Source organism: Arctopsyche grandis, chromosome 3 (genome assembly GCF_051622035.1).
Source record: "Arctopsyche grandis isolate Sample6627 chromosome 3, ASM5162203v2, whole genome shotgun sequence".
Classification (NCBI taxonomy): Eukaryota; Metazoa; Arthropoda; class Insecta; order Trichoptera; family Hydropsychidae; genus Arctopsyche; species Arctopsyche grandis.
The window spans coordinates 18014390-18038483 of record NC_135357.1 but is presented as its reverse complement, the minus strand read 5'-3'; the positions used below and the strand labels follow the sequence as shown (position 1 = coordinate 18038483).

Genomic DNA, 24094 nt, shown 5'->3' with positions numbered 1-24094 from the left:
AGTAACGTCAAAAGTATATCGTCTTGAAACTTTTATCAGAGGGAAGTTAAAAAGTTTCCGGAAGTTGTCAACTATAAAGCTCCGTCTTTGCTAAAGAGATCAACGAATTTAACATTGTTGCAGCTGCGTTGCAAGCTAAAGAAAATTTTATACGTAAATACACTTTTTGACTGTTGTGATACTTAATAATAAAAATGAAACGAAAAAATAAATCCTTATAATATAATACATTTATTTTTTCATTTCCTTTTAGCATATATTATATAAGTATTATATTAAGGTATTCCAAGAAATCCAAATGTCAAGGACTAATGGCATTTTCCTTTTAGGGATTCATAAAAGCATCAAAATTTTTTCGCAACGATACTAAAGAGCACAATTTTTCCACGAGTTTTTTATATTAATTATTTCAGGGAAAACGAACCATCGCGCCCATTTTAGGATAACAATAGGCTATGCGATTTTCACCATGACAATTGTACTTATAAGAAAATCAAAAAATAAAATTTTTCTCGCAAAATGAGGGCCGATCTACTGTACATACATACATATAAACTACATACATATGTATGTACATATAACGGTATCGATTAGATGTTTGCGTGTCGAAAGCGTATCATTACGACCGTGGTATTTCGGCATGTATAAAGATTTCTTATCATATCGTAATCGAGAGAGGTGTTTTTACGAGATTTTATCTCTTCGTCGTGGAGACTTGTGATTTACGATTTTAACCTATTAAATAGAAACTTCTATCACGTGATTACTCTATTGCAGTGTGATGTTTTACACACTGACGATACGACTACGTGTTGGATATTTTGCTTTTTTTCACCTTAAATCCTAGATTGTACTACACTAATACTAATAATTTTAAATACATGTATTAACTCAATTCCATTCCATATATGAAGTTTCCATATTGCATGCTATAAATCTGTACGGAAGGTTTGAATTCGGACAGAGCCAGATTTAACATAATCCATTTATAATCCAGGTTCGATTTAATTAATAGAATCGTGATTCAGTAGCCCTGGCTGGAAAATAGTCGTTGCGATTCAATAACTGAGAGTAATTTCAGGAGTGAGTAGGTGACATGAGGTCCCAGACATCGAGTGTTGGGATAGTTTCCGCGTCATTTCTCGCGCAATCATTGTTGAGGCCCTTCTATATCACGAAAATCCCTCGGCACAAACCCCTACGGGTCAAATTGACGTGACAGATGTCACCAACATTTTCAAAGCGAGAAACCTTGCCGAAACGTCTATCCAAATTAACCATTTATATACTCCAACATTCCCTTTTTTCTGCACAATTTATACTAAAGTTGTATATTCCACATCCTAAAACACACATACGCATACATATGTATACGCATATATAAATATCCTGCTTATTTTATTTCTTGTACTTAAATTATTCTAATATATTAAAGTTTTAATGACGAACCAAATTCAAATATCTGCTGCTCTTTAATGTATAATGTATGTATATGTACATACATATATACATATAAGATAGCATTTGGTCGCAATGTCGTTTTTGAAGATATGCATTAGGTCGGAGCAAAAAACGCAAATTTTGGATTTTAATCTATGGACCTAAAACATTCGTCGAATCAAGGGAACGTTAAATAAAAATTTCATCGTTTTTCAATAACGTCCTGTGCTTCCAACTAATCAATTTATCTGGACAAAAATTTCGAAAAAGTAGGCTCTTCTATATTTTTGAGAATAGTTTCGTTTTTTCATTTTTTTTAAATATAAGCGCTTGATAATTACCTATTGAAGTTTATTTGGGTCGGTTATGATAAGTTATGACTGATAAACGAGAATTCGAAGTCGCCATTTCGCTCAAAGATCCCCATGTAAAGCGCGCCGCGCTCGCAATGATTGTTTGTGAGTGTTTTTATGTTCTTTCAGAAAATCGTCATTTTTTTTTCATGTTGCCGTGATTATTTTAAAAATTAAAACGACAGTCTTTTTTTAATATTATGTATTAGATGTATTATGAACATTTAAAAGAATTGTAAATAGGTTTTTTAAGCTCTTTTTCCTATTATGTTGTACACTAATATTAGAATAATATAATACTATGATTACAAACAAAATTAAATTAAAATCGAAAAATAGAAAATGAGCAATAGATTGGTAGCTATTATAATAGATATAATATGTATTTTGAACATAATTTAGTAATAATAAAAAGTGTTTAAAAATCAAATGAAATGTAAGTAGCCCAAAATTACCTTTTTTACGTTAAACATAACTTTTTTGCGTCTAATCAATTTAATCTCAAAATAATCACGGAAATTTGAAAATAGTGACGATTTTCTGAAAATAATACTTCTCCCATACAAACACCCATTGTGAGCGCCGCTCGCCTTGTATGGGGACTTTCAAGCAAACGGCAACTTTGACTTTTCGTTTATCACTATAAATTTATCACTCAATTAAACTGCAATAGATGAATATTGAGTGGCATTTTTTTTAAACAGTAAAAAAAAATCAAAACTACATATTCTCTAAAAAGAAATACGTATGTATATGAAAAAACATATTTTTTCGAAATTTTTGTCGATATAAATCAATTTATTGGAGGCTCAGGTAATTGTTTAAAAACAATGATTTTATTTAATATAATGTTCTCTTGATACGATGAAAGTTTTCTAATAGATACATCGATGAAAATCCTTTTTTTTTTCGTTCCAACCTCATATACATACGTCCGTCAGGACATTATTCATCACTTTGATTATGATATCTGGAATCTTCATTTATGAAACTGTTCATCAAACGGATGGTTCATCAAATGGACGGTTCTTCGAAAATAGTAAACAATTCTAAAATATAGTAGTACACAGACGTCGACCGTGAAATGGTTGTCGAAATTTTCCTCGATGAATAGTTCTTTTGAAGAATAGTCCTCGATGAACAGTCCGTGTATGAATCGTCGTTTGACGAGTCACAGCCGCCGCGTCTCTGGACAGTCCTCTCGAGGGTTTTCGAAACCAGTGCCACAAGATTATTCGTGTGTTTCAATAATTGAATTTTAGAATGTCAGTATTTGATTGCATTAAATATTCAAATTGATCATGGCTTCAACTTTATCTCAACTGATTTTTCAAGCATTTCCAACGTTAAATAATATCTATACATTTATATTACTTTAGCCTGGATGTCACTCAAAATTTGCAGTCGTGATAACGTGGCGTAAATTTTTAACATTTTTAGAATAGTCAGAAAACGTAAATCAAAAAGACAATTTACCCTTATCAGCATCACTGCTTTCATTTTTTTGTCGTTTTCGATCCACACAAATCAATGCGTACACGTATGAGTATAATATGTAGTACTTGTATGTTTCTATATAATTGGGTCGATGACAACGATAATTGAATTTTGCCGAACGTGGAACTAATTGAGCGAAATTGAATTTTGAATATTTTCCCGTGTAGCATTTTCGATGTGAAGCTATCGCAGAAGCAATTACCGTGTGTTTATCCGCTGTTCACAATATGTATGAAAAATCTCTTCGCGTGGATGCTGAGCTAATACAGGAAAGTTAAAATGCTTTTAATATCCTCGAAGATACAATAGCAGATGGGATTCTATCTGGAAGTGCATCCTTTACCCGGATTTAAATCTAGAATTGTAAAACTTGACGTTTACCACAGATACAAACTTTTAGTGAATGTATGTGAATATAAATCCATTTGTGCATCTTTTATTCGGTGTTTTTTTTACTGTTTTTCGCAAAATTTTCTACGCTTTGTGTGAACGTTGTCGTTTGATTATATGTACGTGGATTCATTGGAATGCAAACTGATTAGTACTATCAGCGCGATCGTAATGAAATGATGCGTTAAATTAATTTGTTTAATAAAACAGCGCAAATGCCTAAATCAGGCGTGGGCTTCCCTCTCAACCTTCATCCCACTGGTAATTTCAAAAGGCCCAAGTCGCTAAGCTGCGCTTAAGAGGTTAAATATCATCTCCGCTAAAGTATAAATAAATTATAAAATCCTTTAATACTATATAATAATATTATTTTTCATTAATTTTAACATTGTATTGGTTTTCTAAGCTGTGTACGAAAATTATATCCCACCCCCTCGCCCTCCACAAAAACGATTTATTTTAGTATTATTGCACTTTTTAGATTAATTTATATGTAGTTTATAATAACATTATCAGGTTTTTTTTTAAGTAAAATAGATCCAAACAACTCCTTGTCCTTGAGTACTACCTCATGAACCTAGCCCATTTCTTACTTACATAGTGTAAATGTAGATATTTCTTAATGAAATTTTACATCTTGTAATGTGTAATATACAAGCTTGATTTTTATGTTATAGTATTCTTTTTTATCTTGACAAATAGTAAAAATACTTTTGCTTGATATTCACAAGTTCATCATATTTGAAAGCGAAAATTTCGACCATGTTTAAATACGATGATCGCCTCGGAAAATATATACCTGGCTGTATGACAAATATGTGTATATGTATGTATATCTATCCGAAGTGAACTCAAAACTATTTGAATAGGACAAATCCCCTTTGCCCTAATAATCTTGTTTAAAAGCGCATCGCGTTCCAATTATGTAGTTGACTAAATTGAATTTCTTGCATTCATGTTTACATGCACTATCCGAATATATATTTTCTAAAATAAATATCCATATAATAAATATTCAAGTTCGAATTGGCATCATTAATAAGGTTTAGTGTTTGTGACATCTCAATGGTGAGCATTATGAGCTGTTCCAATTCAGAATAATTCCAAACTAGTCTGAAATGATTCTGTTCAGTCTGAGTTACTGGAGAGTACCCACAACGCTTTATTAATTATTCCAAGAGCCGGCAGAAGTGAAAGGGATTACAAAAAATATACTAAAAAAGACCCAAATGAAAATAAAATTCATTTGCAACATACTTTTTATGATGCTTAGTTTGGTTTGAATTTTAAATGGTTTGCCTATTTCTGAACATGTTTGGGAACTGCAACATGTTTGGGAACTATTTTTGGAAAATCCGTTAAAATGGTGGGTTTACTGTTGACTACATATTATGAAAAAATAATTTTTCCCTTTTCACAGTTCTGGATGAATGTTTTCATCATAATATAGAGTATATAGTTTAATTTAAATTCCCGTAATCAAATAAAATGATGTTTGCATAAATTTTTCATACTTTGAATTCATTTTTTTGTAATGAAGGTTTCCTACTCGCATATGAAATATAAAACCGTGGAAAATAATAAATGTTTGACCTGTTTTTATTCCCTTCTACTCGTTTACAACTAGCTATCGTAAAAAATATTATACTGGATAAATCAAAAGAGCTTGTTTTTTATATTTGTTATCATTCATCATTATTTGGACTACAAATACTAGTTCAAAAACTACTTCAACCTAACTTTTGATATGGTTGGTACTGTAAAGGGTATTAATAATAAGTAAGCTCACAATGCATATATGCGTTTAACTAATACTACACTTTTTGTCACATATGATCTTGTCATATTCCATTTAGATACTATTTATATGTATGAATTAAAATAATAATAGGAAATGGTACTCAGTAAAGTGGTTATACGAAATGGACTATTGATGACATGAAAACATAAATTCACAAAGGGACTGCGGTCCTATTGAATTCAACGCACAAATCTATTTACATTTTTCCACAATACATATGTAAACACGTGTCCATCATATTTACAAGAATCTTGTTCCGATAGACAACGAGTTGCGATGAATATTATATATGAATATTTTCGACGAAAAAGCACAAAATGTATAAACATTTTAAAGGCTTCTGTAGAAATCTACCGGTATACGGTCAACGAGTACCCGTCTTATTCGAAAACCTTAAAATAATACGTTTGAAATTCTCATAATACTGATATCGCCCCATATTTTCTGATTCAAATTTTAAGACTACTTGTAAAGATAAACGAATCTCATGAATAAGCTAACTGGACGGCGAGCTTTTACCATTGTACGAGTGTTTGTAACATTTCGGAAGAAGGGGATTTATAAAAAAATATATTGAAGTGGCAGTCCTTATAAAAAAATCGTATATACATATGAGCAACGTTGAAATTCGATTTTGGAAAGTCCTTGAAAAATTCATAAATAAGTGAAATATTATACATATTATACAATAATTTCTACTATACAAACGTATGTATAAATTTATGTATGAACATAAATACAATGCTCTTTTTATTAATAAATCACGTACGTATGTATGTATGTAACTTGAAATTCAATGATTTTAACTTGATTTTGATGTTGAAAATTAAATTTTTGTTTTAAAAGCACCTCACTTCACAATGATAAATGAAAAACAAAAAATATTTTTAAAATGTGTTTCGGTGTTTAATATCATAATATACATATGTATGTACATACATATGTATATGCTTGTAAAAACCAAGAAAACAGAATATATGTATGTATATATGTATATATATATATATATATATATATATATATATATATATATATATATATATATATATATATATATATGTATATGTATATGTATATGTATATGTATATGTATATGTATATATATATATATATATATATATATATATATATATATATATACATATACATATACATATACATATACATATACATATACATATACATATACATATACATATATATATATATATATATATATATATATATATATATATATATATATATATATATATATATATAAATATATTATACAATATACATATTATACAATATAAATATTATACAATATACATATACAACGAGTCGAAAGGAAATTCATTGGATTTTTATATCTGAAGTCTTTTGGATTTTATCCATATCTGTTCCCTAGTGCCTTTGTCTTGGGATCTTTGGGTTTCAACTCCCTGGCAAAGAGAAGAGATTTATTTCTTGGGAAACATTTCGTAAAATTACTTAGAGGAGAGATTCACAATCCCGCTATCCTGGAGAGACTAAAATTCTGGGCCCCGGAAAATCATATAGTTTTACGAAAACATGATATATTTTTGCCAATTAGGGCTAAATCAAACGTGCTCATGAACTCCCCGCTTTCGAGAGCTGTTCGACTCCTTAACTTGCTGGCACATTACTTGGACCTCTTCGATGCCAGTTATGTTGAGTTGGTGGAACACATCCTAAATAGCACGATATAATTTTTCAATCTTATTTCTTTGTTTTTATTTTGTGTACATATTCTTACTTGATTTTGTTTTTAAGATGTTTTTTTTTATTTGTGATTTTTATTATTTGTATTATAATCACATTGACGCTTTGGGGCAACCTGTCAAGTCTCTGTGGTATTGATTTTTTTTAAATAAAATATGTATATGTATGTAAAAATGCTTTTGTGATATTTGAAAATATTTCAAGCCCCAATATACTAATAATATTCAAGTGTGAATATCAATTATTATTGTACTTATCAGTTGTAAATAAATTAAAAAGTATGTAACATTTAATTTTCGGAAAATTATATTAAGTTATGTAAACAAAAGTGAATGAAAATACCTATGTATGTATGTAGATAGAATGAAATTGATACATTCAAAAGTATTGTTTCGTTTAAAATTCTATGCAATTCAAAAAAAGTAAATTTCATTATCGATAAAAACTGATTTCCCGAGAGGAAATTGTTAATGAAAATGGTAACAGAACAGCCGCAGCTATTCCGGTCATTTAATTCAATTTTTTTTCTATTCGACTGATTTTCCACCTCTAATAAGAGTAGGTATACATACATACATTTGTAGGTAATTTGAACATTTGTATATTGTAAAAAAATCTACAAAAACATATATACATAATACTTATATAATATATTGTAATTTTACCGCTTTTATTTCTGTTTTTAGCTTTCCGTTGTATTGGGATTTCACAATTTATTAATGTCAAGTACCTATATTTCATCTATTTTTTATCTCTTTGTTCTGAGAAAAACAAAGCAAATATAAAATTTATAAATATTATTATAATACCATTTATAAAGTAGATGGCGAAAATATTTACAAGTAAAATTCGCATTCACAAATTGAATTTTTCGCGGGTTGAGAGAGCTTAGCCTCGAGGACACGTCGAGTCAACAATTTTGCTTTTAGACGTTTGGTCGCCAATTTTCATCCGTTTTTACGCTTCAGATCATTCTAATTTTATCGACGACCACGGAATGTAATTTTAAGAAATTACAAACGAGAAACCCAACTAAGGTATTTGTCACGGTGACGAGGTCTCACAAATTAAAAACTGTCTCAAACGGAATAATTTTAATTTGATTTTTTTATTATTCGAATATGTATGTACCTTATATCGACATTTTTAGACATTGCACAATTCAGTGAAATATTTTTATATCATACGAGAACATACTTATATATCAGTAAAATATCTAAGTACATTTACATTTTATTTAATCGAAAATTACTATAGTAGTACATAATATAATCAGCGATGGTTTCATTGGTCTTTTTCCTGAAAGCTTCACTTAATGAGGTGTTCACCCTGAAGTTAAATTAAATTTTGACACGCTAGTGTTGCGTAGTAGGTCTAAGCACTTAAAAGATTTTCTCCGACTGATTTAAGAGCGTCTAAGGGTCTTGTCAATATGTAAGTATGTATGTGTATATGATTCTGGAGAAGAATTAATCTGATTTGGTGTAGCATCAAGAAGAAATTCGAAAATCTTAAAAACCCTTAGTCCAATGTTTGATTCAAAAAATATATGTATAGTATTTTTAAACATACATATTTATTATGCTCACACTCATATGAGATTATAATTCACATTTGAAATTGTATACAGTTTGCTTATTTTTTTCTTTTTCCGATTTCCCTTTTTTGTGTTTTTGTTAGAACTTCTCGATAACGCCAAAGTTAATTTCACACCGTATTTAACATTTAATCAATCCACCTGATTGGAGCAGCGTACCCGACAAAACCCGAATAGGGATAAAAGCCTCGAGTTTAGCCGCCAACGATAGAGACAGCTCAGACCTTAATCAGTTTAAAAGGTGATCGGATTTGTGCCTACTTCCCACTTGTATACATCCACTCGTAAAAAAAATGCCCGATAAAAAATCATGGATTTATTTTTCGTGTCCCAATACTACATAAATACATATGCACATACATTCGTTATGTCTTAGAAAATAAAATACAATTTGTAATTTTTTTCATACTGAAACCGTCCTAATAAATAATATGTACATAGAATGAATTACTAGTGTGTCATGCTCACAAAGAAAGCGTTTGCGTATTTACTTTACGTAATTATGTGCTGTGTTGTTTACGTGTGCCAAAAATATTTATTTTTTGTGTACGTTTTGTAGTTTTGTTTCGTATTACATATATATTAATAGAATACACACAGAGTGGCTTTATCCGCAATTTTCCCGCATTTGTTTATCCGTGGCGATTTAAATTCATTTCGTTTCGCGCACTTTACATATTTCATTTGTTCATTACGCACCGGGTCTCTGGAATTCAAATATTCAAACACCACTGTGGGAAAAATTCCGTGTTCGTATTCTATTACAACTTTTCTGTCTGGTTATATTGTTTTTATAAAAACAGAATTTAATTTTATATTAAACAATCAGTAAAACATTTTTTATGACTATATATTTTATATATGATATATATATATATATATATATATATATATATATATATATATATATATATATATATATATGTACATATATAAAATATCGGAAAAACACGAGCTTTCCTCGGAAAAAATGTTATTGGAGAGAAAAGATTATTTATTTGCAATATAGTGATATCTTATATCCTGCATCCTCCTCGCACACACGCCTGTAAGGCACATAGTTTTTATTCTGCTCAGTGTTGTACGTACATATAAGCAAGATGCAAAATATTGAATGTGGTAAATTAAAATCATTAGTCTAGCTTTCAAAATTTCGACTTCCCTTGAGATCAAGGTACCTAAGTAGATAAATCGTCGACCGCCTCATGGTCTTCATGAGAGTCTTAAATCTATCAAAGAGTATGATATTTGTTTCTTAAGCATATTAAATGAATCTTCCCCTATATCACAGTAAAATTACCCCCCCCCCCAGAAAAAAATAAATTATAAAATTATACTGTTCTCTCTATGTTTTTCTACAAATAAAAAATTATAAAAAATACATGATATTATAATAAATATGTAGAAGTTCTTAAGCATTATGTACTTATTGCCATATTATCATTACAACATTATAATTTTATTTCAATAAAAATGTAAATGATACAATAGGAAATTTTTATTTAAAAATCAATGAGATCCCTGAGCCTCGTTTGAGTGCGCTATTTTCGTAAGTCATTTTGCAGATCAATAAACTGCTTTTTTATCTACAAGGTATTTGACACTTTCTACATCTAATAATAATGGATTAATTACCCAATATATTATTACAAGTTCATGCAAGTCTGTGATCACATCGCTCACTCGAATTCCTGCAGATCTTCTTAAATGCTAAAAAATTAAGCCCCCTTCCCCCCTAGATGTTTAAGACACCCAAAAGGGGGCGCTATAGCGCCCCCGGTAAGAACCACTGCTCTAGACCTAGGACTCTACTCACTATCTCTATTTTACGAAGTGGTTCAGCCATTTCATCCTCATAACAGATCATTAACGTCATGTCGTCCCCAACTTTGATGTTAGAATCTTTCTGCCATCTATTGTTATTCTACCTTCCCATCCGTCGAGTGTTCTTCTCATTATATTCATCTGTTTCCATTTATATTAAAAAGATCAGGAGAAAGTATGCATCCCTGTCGGGCACCTTTTTGGACTTGAAATTTTTCCAAAAATAACTTATCTAATCTTACTGTTACCGCATTACATAATTGGCACCGTCAAAAGTTTTTATGTAATCTATGAAGCAAAATATTATGGGAACCTTAAATTCTCGACTTTCTCAATTATTTTTCTATTCCGGAATTTACCAGTCATGGTAATATTTCAGTCTTGCCTTCAGTATATAGAGCAATACTTTACTTAGATAAGAGCACGACTGTTCTGTAATTTCCACATTTTTTTGTTGATCTCTTCTTATGAATTGTTAAATATAGATTCAACCCACTCTAGTGGCCATATTTCCGATTTACAAACAGAATTACAAAGATCCAGAAGCATTCTGATACCATTGTCATCCAATATCTTAAAAAACTCGGCCTGAATTCAGTATTTTACAGGTGATTTGATTTTTTATCTTTTTGGTGGAGTTCTTCACTTCTTGAAGAATTATGTCAGGTTAATCTGGAGTCAGAACCTTTTTATTATCCGTCATTCTCGTACAATTCTGCGCAGTATTATTTCCATCTGCTAATTACCTTATCGTCCTGATTTATTGTATCCTTGTTATCATCGATGGTCCATGTTTTAGGATGAAACTTTTTTATGAGAACTTTTACTTTATTGAATAAATCGCGAGTATGGTTGTTAAAGCATGGATCTCGATCTCTTAACATACTGTGCTAATATGTCAGTTTTGGTTCATTCTACAGCTTTTTTGTGCTCTTCGATTTAATTTGGATTCTTTTTATATAATTTAATAGTTTAGACTATATTAAAAAGAGTGATGAAGTTGTAGATATAAAAAAAAAACATTGTATGAGAAAAACTAAATCCATTTATAAAAATGTTCTAGATTTTAATCTTAAGTTCTAATTCATATATGTACATATGTATGTATGTATATACGTACATGTGTATTTGAAATATTTTAAAATTGTAAAGGTACAATAATTGACTAAAGCATCTCCATTTTTTGTCCGATAAAGTTGAAATGAAAAGATTTTAATATAAAAAATTGACGTCCGGTCGAAGGAATGTCGTAGAATTAATTAAGTGAGAATTGCGATTTTTCCCCCGTCAGATTTTCCGAAGGGACGAATTTCCACCGAAAGCGACTGACATCAGTGATGGTTCATTTGCGTCGCGTGAAATCCTTAATCGTGCGACCTTTTAAATCGGACATCCATCGTCCTTGCTCTGTATAATCGGGAAAAACCGCCTGCTGATTTAGGGACGAAGGACCCTCACTAGACGAAATTTTCATCAATGTGACACCCCCCCCTACCCTAAATTAGTGAAGCGAAAACATCCGGTAGAAGCGACAAAGGCACACCTTTTTCTACAATATATAGCGTTTTCACAATTCGTTTTATATTTGGAATGTTCGACCGCTCGATACTATATTTTGAACTGAGTTTTTTCAGTGTCATTTGAAACGATTTAAATTTAATTTATTCTTTATGATGTCCATGCATTTTGTATTTTTATCATCTGTCTATTTGTTTTTGTTTCAGGACATGGAGAACAATCCAGTGAGTGTTCCTAACGAAACGAGTCTATATTACCATAAAATCATTTATTGATTGTAAACAACCGAATAAAACATAGAATGCGTGAGTGATCATAACTTTGTTATATATATTACACATACGTATGTAGAAAAGTGGACTTATTCCACTACCAAATCTAACGGCTCATATACTTATACATAACGGCATATATATATATATATATATATATATATATATATATATATATATATATATATATATATATATATATATATATATATATATATATATATATATATATATATATATATATATATATATATATGCCGTTATGTATAAGTATATGAGCCGTTAGATTTGGTAGTGGAATAAGTCCACTTTTCTTCATTTTGAAAAAAAATATTCCGCGAAACATTAAATATAATGTTTTGCGTTTATTTATTTTTTACGTTTATTCTACTTTTCTGAGATTCTGGACATACCGAAATTAAAGAAGTGATAACAATTTGTGAATTAAGTCAAACAGAAATAGTGTTTTTGGAACTGAAAATAGGACTACCGCCACTTTCAAATATAACGGCTCATATGTACATACATATGTTTGTATATACATATGTACATATGTATGTACATTCATATATTTAGAAAATAAATTCCATTTTCTGACTGTGTATGTTTTGTTTATGAAGTATTACACTACTTCACATAATTCTTATTAATATTATTACATAGTTATTTAATTGCGCGGCAAATGCAAAAGATATTATCAACTGCATTTTCCGCGAAATTTAATTGCCTGCACTTTTGCAATTAACTGTGACATTAACGACGATGAAACACCTTTTACACTGCAATAAAACTGCATAATGTTAAACGATAAAAGTACTACAAAATTGATTTTTCTCATTTTTATTTCCATTCATTTATGTTTGAAATATGTAAGTCTTTGAATTGTTGGCGAGAATTGAAAAAAAAAGTTCCCATATCAAGTGTGTATTTAATATTTTTCTTATAGTCGGAGATAAAAAATGAATACATCATTGTATGTACATATGCAAGTATGAGATTTAATAAATCTCCTTTAGACTGCAAAGTAATATAAAAATAGGTTTAAAAAATAGTCTAGAATATCGACCGAACTGAAAGTCTAATTATACGAAAGATCATCTCTATAAAAGTTGACTTGGCTTTTGAAAGAGTTTTATATTTTCATTAGTGTTGTCGCCATGGTGACTACTTTTATGAAATTTATATGAAAAAAGTAAAAATCTCGAGTGTGGGATTTTTCCAAATATGTATATATGTATGTTTTAAAAGTGTTAGTGACTATTCTAAAATTGTTTTACGCTGAATATAATAGTGATTTTTGGTTTTCAGAATACGTGCCAGTGTGAAGTGTGCTCGAAATAATTAACTCAGTGTCTGAAGTATTATAGCTTCGAGTGCATAGTACGCGCTATGCGTGTGCGTAGCGTGAGCTATGGCTGCAACAGCGTCAACGTCATCGTCATCGCACATTCGCACTAACTTAACACCGGTGTTCGAGAGGTGGTATTTTTGTAAGGGACCTCGTCGAAGATGCACAACTCTTTGAATGAGAGTGCTTGCGCCGCACTCAGGGAGTCGGTGCAATGGAGTGACCCTTCGTTACTGGCCAGCCTCACTGTGCTCGCCATCATCAACGTGCTGGTCATCGTCGGCAACTGTCTAGTCATTGCGGCCGTTTTCTGCTCTTCGAAGCTGAGGAGTGTTACCAATTTGTTCATCGTGTCTCTGGCGGTTGCCGACTTGCTAGTTGGAATTGCCGTACTGCCATTTTCTGCCACCTGGGAAGTCTTCAAGGTAACTTTATTTCAATGTCCTAATTAACGTTAAACTACTCACTGATTGAGCAATCAGATAGTTGCGTTAACGTTAACCACCGAGAGACTCGTGGGCTCGAGGCCTGGGTTAACCTAGATTGAAAAAAAATCATTTGAAGTATTTCTGCAGTGCTGCTAATCGATCGTTTTCTATCAAAGTTTGCCAATTTATCTGATTTCATTTTTGAAACGGTTCCTTACCAAAATAGCAAAACCATTCCTACATATTATTTGTCACCACTATTTCAATATGATTTCAAATTTATGACCTATAAATGTACAAGTTTGAAACCATGGGTTTCGCTTTGGGGCAACTCGCATTGGTACAATGATAAAATATAAAATTTATTTTCAAAAAAGAAAAAAAATCTTAGCTAAAATCAAAAATTTGATTTGTCTGTATGTCTGTCTGTCTGTGTGTCTCGAATAGGCGACTAAACCACAGAACCGATTACGATGGAACTTTCAGGATTTGTTGTATGCGTGTCCGGGACGATTACTGTGAAAAAAAAACGTGAAAAAACGGAAACGGAAATGGGAAAAACGGAATGAGTGTCATTGCAACGCAATAATTTCAAATGTGTTCGCTGCCTGCGTTTTTCCGACAAATGGGAACGGGAACGAGAACGGGAATGGGAACAGAAATGGGAACGGGAACGGGAATAGCATGCGTTATTGTGGCATTGCAACGCATGCCGGGTTCAGCTAGTAAGTTTATAAAATCCAGATTGATCATTCGCGGTCAATTTTTGTTGGTTTTATTAATCTAGAAATATGTAATTGAGTCGTTACAATTGAAAGTGGCAAAAGTCCACTTTTCTTCATTAGCCAGCAGTATGGCTCAGTGGTTCAGTTTATATTTAGCACCAAGATATTATTGGGTTCGATCCCGTGCTATTCTTTATTATATACTGCTGGTTAGACTTGGATATTTGTGACTCCAAGTCGATCGTTTATTATCAGAGTTTGTTAATTGTATCTGATCATTGTTGAAACGGTTCCTCAAAATTGGTTAAAAAGTCATCCTACCTGCTGTCACAAATCTTCTGTATTTAATGTATGTACAATTTGTAAAAATGTATGTAGACGTCTAAATCCATAGATGTCTCAATGGATTAATTAATTATAAATTTCGTGTTCATCAGCTTCTCAAAATACAGTGATTTATGTAATAAAAATGCTGCAGTGTTTGTAATTAATTGTCTATAAACGCGCATTGAGTCTTGCTGTCCAGCCTTCCTGGAAAATAAAATAAAATAAAAAAATTTCAAGAAATATCTCGCAACACATTAAATATAATGTTTTGCGTTTAACAATACACATTTACAAATACTGGTGGCCTGTTATTTGTTTATTCTGCTTTTCTAAGATTCTGGACATATCGAATGAAAATAAGTGATAACAATTTGTAAATTGTCAAACACAAATAGTGTTTTTGCAACTGAAAATTGGACGTCCACTTTCAAATATAACGGCTCAATTGATAATGAGGGATAGGTCACTTGGGTTTCTGAAAACCCGGGTTTTCAAAACCTGACGGGTCCGGGTCCAATATTTTGAAAACCCGACGGGTCCGGGTCCAAAATCAAAATCTTCCAGATTTTAAATTATTTATTATGTAAACGGCGATAAAAACCGAATTAATTGACGTGTCACTCTCTCGTTTTTCATTTGGATATATATTATGTGTTTTAAGATGCGTTATTAGTGCTGATGTACATATGTACTTGAATTTCGAGCAGCTATTTCTAATTTACACACTTCGCAGCATGCTTTATTTCGTGTTTTTGATAGAGATCCCGCTACTGGCAGCAGTGTGAAATGATCCCAAACTTTCGATGTTTTCTTTTATGACATGCTTCACTAAAAAAATTCAAAAAAAATTAAAATAATTTAATCGATCATATTCTAAATATAATAGTATTAGTGTAGCAAATGTCGTGATTCAATAATTTTATGTATCATTGTCCTAATATTTCATTGTTGGGTTCAAGGTAAGTATATTGTTTAATTTCAAAACACGTGAAACTTTTAAATAATTTTAAGATTTCACCACATCAACATAAAATATCTCAAAATGATTAATTAAAAAAAAAATTATATATGTACATACATTTATTTAATTACTGCACTCTCTAAGATGAATCCAAGGGCGGTCCAGGGTGTAGTTTTTAAATTTAATTTTCTCAACTAAAATAATTCAGTCTAGCTGTACATAGTTATATATGTATGTAGATAAGAGTATCGAAGAGGCGGGAAAAGTGTAAATTTTCCACAAGTCCCCCTCAAAGGCTTCATGACGGTCGCACGTCTCGGGTATTAAAATGTCTCCGACCCTCAAATCTCTTTAATCCTTTGGCGATCGGTGTACTTTAATCAATTTTGCATTATACCCATACCTACCTTCTCGCTTACGTTAAGTATTTTATCGATGACCTTGACCCAACAGGCAGAAAGCCGATAAATGTTGAGAAGCAGCGACCAAATCCAACAATGTTTTTTTATGATTACATATAATAAACACACAAAAACTCTTAACGCTTAGAGAACTTTGATATACATATGTATGTACATATATTCATTTTACATATCCAATACGATAATTCGAGTGTGTCATTTTTTACTAAATTGATTCACTATGTATGTATTGATTTCAAACATTTTGTAATAAAAATAAAATTTACAGGTCTTTTAATATATTGTATGGTATAAATATATTTTCCTTTCACAAAACCTTATGATGAATAAATTGAGACTTATATAACGGATACGAGTTTTGATAGACAGTTATGATATTTTATTCGCAGGCTTATCGCGTCACATTTGCGTTTCCTTCGCGATGTTGTTCTTAGAAAAAAGTCATTTTATCTATGTATACATGTGTGGGTGTGCATTTACGACCGCCGAGTGGGATTTATTTCGCAATATGAATTTTGCCAGCAAAAATACCTGTCAGGAAGATTTTCTCATCGGGGGATTCGCACGTACGGACGAAATCTAACATATAACGATGCACCACCCACCGAGCTTTGCGGAAGCTTCTCGAACAGCTTTTAAATTTGAAAGAAATCGATTCTCTCTTACATTTGTGACTTTTCAGTCTAAGACTCTCTGAATAACCATTCCACCGAGAGTCCTATCTATTATCGTTTAGCGTTGATCCCCTATTTAGATGGAGTTCGGATAATAATTTAATATAATAAATGATTGATAAAGCCACCAGAGACAAGAAAACAAATATATGTATGTATGTACATATATTTATTTACAAATATACATATATACACAACATATGTATAGTAGATCGATATAAAGTCTACCACCGCACCTTTATTTGTTTTGTTTTGTTCGGCCTATTAGCTTTTATCAAGCTGTTGACTCGCGGCGGCATACGAGAGTGAAGATAAATATTTTTGTTTTTCCGGTGCCGAAATTATAATAAAACAAAAAATATATATGTGCTCAATTTTGTTGATAATACATTAAGATGAAAAGCAAATATTGTACATACTTAAAATTCAACAATTACATACATACATATGTACATGTATGTTTGACCTAAAATGTTGTATCGAAATGTCGGGTTGCATTATTGAATAATTTTTGTAATTTATCTTTGTGTTTCCCTTCTCAGAGGTATGATACTAGAATAAATCGGAATACTCGAGTAAATAAAGGAAAGACAAAAATTTGCGTGAATCCGGGAACAGAATAATCCAATTAATCAAAGCAAGGATTTAAGTCCAAGGATGGAGCTACTAATTGCGAGTATCTTTCTCCAAAGTCAAAGTCTTCTACTTTCGTGAAATTCACGATTCAGACCATATTTATATTGTAATCGAATTGCATTCGTTATATTCTTGCTTTTATTATAATTGAATTATCTTTCGACGTTTTCTGGAGCAGTCGCGTCACTTTCAAATGTCTAATTAATAACTTTTATATTTTTAACTATGTAAAGGTATGCAATAGCATTAATGCAGTTATGTAAGTGAATGTCAAATAAGATATATAAAAAACTCAAGTAAAAAAACATTAGTAAAAAAACTCATGTAACAAAATAAATGTATACACTATAAAAAATAATGTACTAAAATATAAAAAATAAATGTATATAAAAAACTTTAGTAAAAAAACTATATTAAAAAAACTCAAGTAAAATAAATGTATATAAACAAAGAATGTACTAAAATATAATAAATAATTAAATAAATATATAATAAATTAAATACAATTAATTTATTAAAATAAAAAGGCAATTTAAACAATATTTCAACAACAAATGTACAAATGTGTGGGATTAAAATTTCAATCAAAATGATTTCAATGATTGGGGTTTCAATCAAAATGATTTCAATGATTGGGGTTTCAATCAAAATGATTTCAATGATTGGGGTTTCAATCAAAATTATGATCCCGGCTTAAACTTTTTTTATATATCTTAAAATCATATACAAAACCAAAAAGAGGCATGTTTTTAAAAAAACCTTTTTTTACTAAAGTTTTTTTATTTTCTACTTTTTAGTGTTACAGAACTTACTTTGTATAATACCTCAATGCGGCGACGCAAGCAGCCCGTGAGAATTACTAAATAAAAATATATGCTGGTCCGCCAACTCAAAATGTTAGAGTAGCACTGATTTAAATGCTACAGACATTGATTTATGAATACAATATTTTACAAATTATTTCAACTATTTTATACATAGTAATTTAATTATCATTTATAAATTAATTATAATTATTTACAAATGAATTTAATTATTATTTATAATTATTTTCATTGTTGAGTAATATCGCATCTAAATGACTTTAAAGGCACTTTAAAATCTCAATATGTAGTATTTCTATAAATCATAGTCATCAAGTCCAGTTGCAAAGATGTTTGAATCTTAAAATTTTATATATGCATCTACGGAACGAGAGCTGCTGTATTACAAAATACATGAATATATGCAGTGGCGGACTGGGACTGAAATCAGTGCATGCCAGGAGTCTAAGAGGGCCCCCCTGGGTTAAAAAAATTTGTCCCCCCCCCCCATATAACAAAATTTTCTCCTTTCCATCACGCTAAAAATCAAGGGGAAAAATTTTTTTTTTCAAAAATGGGAATATACAAATTTAGGTTCAAGAAAAATGGCAAAAGCAAAATAGATCCATAAATTACATTGTATATTTTGTTTTAACCCTTGTCCTAGGTAAATATTATAGAATGCGGCATAAAAGCGGCTTTTACTTTCGGTAGAAAACAATTGGGGACGTCATTCCAGCTTTTTCTTGGGGCCCCCCCAAGAAAAAGGCAAAGATTGGTCAAATTGATTTTTTTTTCAAAAAATCTTTTTTATATCGGAATAAAAATGGAAAATATTCTTTGCACACACCTTATTGAGTTATAAAATATGAAAAAATAAGCTTATTTTTGAAAAAATAATTATAAAAAATACTACGTAAAAAAAAAAAAAATTTTTTTTCCAAAAATCTTCAACAAAAATCGACTATCAAACTGAGTCACTAAAAAACTATCAATTAACTTCTACCGACTTTTCACTTTATCTATGTACATATGTATGTATGTACGTAATAACAATAGATAAAGTTTTGTGATCATGCGAAAATCCGAACTCAGAATAGATCACTGATCACGTTTACATAATATAGAAAAATGTGTGTGGCTCTGTGTCCGAGTGTGTGTAAAATTTCGTGAACACCCGTTAACTGAAAGTGACAGTTTACTCCTGTTGGCAGTTTACCGGATTTTTCTTCCACTATTTTAATCGACCCTTTAAATATGTCTGCTATTCACGATTTTATGTATAATTCCTTGTGTCAATGTGATGAAAATATAATAAAAAAATCGTTAAATTTAATTAACCAGAAGTGGGATTTTTTCCTCTTAAAAAAGTAAAAAAAAATTTTACCACACCCCTGAACTTATCAAGCAGAAAATTTATATTTGTATTCTTTATGTACTAAATTTGATAAGGTTTTGGTCAGAAAGCAATTTTATTAACTAACTAAAAATTTTTTTGGACCGAATTCGTTACACATGAATTTACATATGGATTTAAATCCATCTCATTCGTTGTTTTGTGAGAGAATGGACGTCTGCAAATAAAATAAAAATACGAGAAATAAAACCATTTGTGATTGAACCGATTCAGTAAAATATTAATTTGAAACTTTTCTTGAAAACAAAAAATATATCTGTTTTTATAATCTATATTTTTTCAAAAAATATATCTGTAACAAAAAAAAACATCTGTTTTTGAGACAAAATAAAGTAAAGGGGATCTTTCTAACGATTCGCTCCATAGGATGAACAATTTATAAGAATTTTACCCTAGGCATACCACTTAAAAACCAAAATATAAAAAAAAAAGATTTTATTATGCTTCGAAATAATAAAATCTTTTTTTTCCACATACCAGCGATTATTTTATGAGTTACCCAAAAGTAACATACATACGAAATAAACGTAGTTTTCATAGATCCATAGTATCTCATTAATCATTAATTTTTCATAATATTTTCGAAAATTCACACTATTCCTTAATTTAGAGGGGCGAGTGCCCCCTATGCCCCCCCCCCCAAATTACGTCCCTGAAAAAAATGCATAATATTTTCAATTAATGTTACTCGAAAATCGGGATTTGGGGAGGGGGCCCTTATCCTATATTTCTATTTACATAGATGTGTCTAGATTAGGAATAGATTTTATATTCGGAAACTGTTTAAAATTGTGTATTTAAATCTTACTATATCGTCGAAGTATAATCAAATGTTATTTTGAAAGTATGAAGTAAATTTAAATCGCTGGTTGATGATGAATCGTCCTATCAAAATTGTTTTAAACAATTCAGTTTATATTATTCGCGGAAATTTGTTTATTACCATTTTTATTTCAGTAGGTAGTTGTTACATAGGTATTGGTATATACATAATATTGACGTTGGAAATGGGCCCGGCAAAAGGGCCCACGCAAATGTTGAAACTTACATTTCGAGCCTAATAGAAAAAGTTAACCGATCCTTGGGCTGTTAAAGCAGGTATTAGTTGTTTTTGTATATCGTACAAAATTTGTTTTGTTGAAATACCCAAACTTCAGGTCCCAAAGTGCAATATCCTATACATTTTTACACACGTGAAATAGTTAAAAAGTTATTTAATTTTACTGAGGGCCCATATTTTCTAACAGATGGTGGGGCCCACATGCCATCGGGCATGTTCGCTTGTATGGCCAGTCTGACACTGAATATATGTATGTACAAGACATATGTACGTATTTTAACTAAGGATTTAAACCGCCAGAGAGCATCACCCAAAGTAAATCCAATAGACTTTCAACTGACGGAATCCTGTAAGCTTCCATATAAACATGTATCAACATCATAATTTATTGAAAAAGTTTAATTTTAAATTTGAGGTAATTAGTTGCTGCCGAAAATATGTATACTCATTTATGCCGGGAACCTTACAGTTTAGAATAGTTTATTAATACTAAGATTGCTTTAATGATTTGCTTTAAGAATAGTTTATCAATGTATGATTGTCCATAAATGAGTTTATGTATTTACAGAAATGAACTTTTCAATCATCTGATAAATTAAATCAGCTGATAACTAAAAATAATTGTATGTGATGTATGTATGTAAGCTTATTGAACAAAACTAAATGTATGTAAGCTTATTGTAAATCATATTAACAATTAGATACAACATAACTTCTTATTGAATACTTATCTCGCAGATAAAACTCAGTGAAGAGATATACTTTTAGCCGTGAAATGTCAGATCTGACATATTTGGCCAAAAATCAATATATATCGTGTATTACATTACATGAAGCTAGACGCCAAATTTGAAATTTACATATACATATGAGAGTTGAAACTATAAATATTTAAATATTTGAGATAACCCGAACCTATAGATCAAATTTTATAAAATATAGAGTGAATTATAGGCGTTTAAACAATTAAAATCTGATATGGCCATATCACGGCGAAAAGGTTGAAGATAGATTATAGTAGCTTGCCGTGACTGCCATAGACGTCACCGTATCCGAAATTGTGGATATTTGATACGCATTGTATACGATATTTTATCTTCAACGTAATGGCAGACGATACATTAACGTATATTGATGACCAAAATGAGCAATATGGCAAAGTATGAAAACGATCAGATAAGATATAAGAGATATAAAAATTGCCACTAACACGAAAACCATGTGAAATGCAAAGGAGGTATGTAAAAAACGAAACTTGTTTTGTGGCGATGCTCTTAAATACAAAAGTGTATAAAAATTATTTCCATTAAAAAACCATTTGCAGAGCTTCATCAGATTAGGATTAATGGAGACAGAAGTTTCTCTGTTATTTCAAATATATTTCATTCAATGTCTGCCTCTGTTGTATCTACATAGAATTCCGAATTGAATGGAAACAAATTTTCCATTTATTTTATAATAATTTTATGCGATAGATACAGTTTGAAGCGGCTTTGTGATATCCATTATGATCCTTCAAAACCTCTATAAGAAACACTTAATATTAGCAACACGGTTAAATGTATTTTTTCGTGGTTGTTATATTTTTGCGTCACGTTGATCACTTACAAAGGTTTTTGTACACTGTCTAATATTCATAAAACCGGAACTAGATATTCATAATTACAGACGTATCGAAAGAGCTTATCATCCGCATCTGGGGAGAGGGCTTAGCTACGGAAATTTTCCGTCGTTATAACACGCGAATTTTCCGGTGGGAAAAACTCGAAACTCCCAAATCGCCCCTTTGAGATTTGAAAACGTAAGCCGTCGACATAGAAATCGACAAATTTCTCACATATTTATAGATAACGCGTATTTCGCCCCGCGCGATTCGCATACATATTGTATTTTGCTTTTCACACTCGAAGAACCGCAGTTTTTCGCTGTTCCATAAAATATATTACACTTAAAAATTCATATTTTTTTTACTTTATACCAGCAGAGCGTACAATTTCTGACATCACACTTTCATTCATTTTTTTTACATCATTTTACATTGCTGAATGCAAATATGGAAGGTTCAATTTTCATTTAATGTTTGAAAATGAAGGTTCGCTAAATATGTCATTGCGAAGTCAGCTTAGCTTACATTTTTTTCAACAAAGATAAAAGCGTCCCTCATTAATCATTTTTCTTCCGCTGATGTCGCTAACAGAGTATTTTCTGCGTTGTAATAATTTAAGATATTCCGACTTGTAATATACGCGATATTCAATATGTTTATATGTAAACTTCCTTCTGTGTACATTTCCATGGAAATTTCATATCTCATATTATGATTTTCCGGTGATCTTTAATATCTAAAAAATATCACAAATTGATTTTGCATATGAGTATTTTGCTTCGTTTTATTAAATTCAAATATATATGTACATACATACATATATCGTATGTATGTATGTGTACCTACACAATAAAGTCTTGATAAGAAATAAATACGAAAAGATGGACCTACAAAGGTAACACGCCAAATATTTTATTTTTGTAATTTATTATTTGAGCAAAATTTAAAATCATCGACCGTGTTGATAGTTGAATACAAATTCTCATTTTTCAATTACGTGACTACTTTGGAGATATGAGTTTCCTTTTTGCGTGTCGCACTCAAGCCACTTAACACTGAGCTTATGCGATTTAATCAAAGTGACGTTGACAATATTAAGTTTATTTAGCTAAAATGTGTGCGCATAGGTATATATGTATGTAATATAATATTATAGGCAGTGGTGTAGTCGGGCCAGGTCCAAATCAATATCTTCAAACGGAAATTCGAGAACTGCAATAAAAATGATTAAGAACAAATATTTTGGATCACATGAAATCAAATGCCCATT

The 24094-nt window shown here is 30.7% G+C and overlaps 1 protein-coding gene across 1 annotated transcript in view; it reads left to right on the top strand.

Annotated features, from left to right (window-relative positions):
• Oamb (Octopamine receptor in mushroom bodies) overlaps nucleotides 1-24094 on the top strand; it is a 140209-nt gene that overhangs the window by 60057 nt on the left and 56058 nt on the right. Inside the window, exons 2-3 of the mRNA XM_077446739.1 lie at nucleotides 12352-12450; nucleotides 13726-14190. Of these exons, the coding sequence (XP_077302865.1) occupies nucleotides 13927-14190 (264 nt within the window). The 5' untranslated portion in view covers nucleotides 12352-12450; nucleotides 13726-13926. The remainder of the gene's footprint in view (nucleotides 1-12351; nucleotides 12451-13725; nucleotides 14191-24094) is intronic.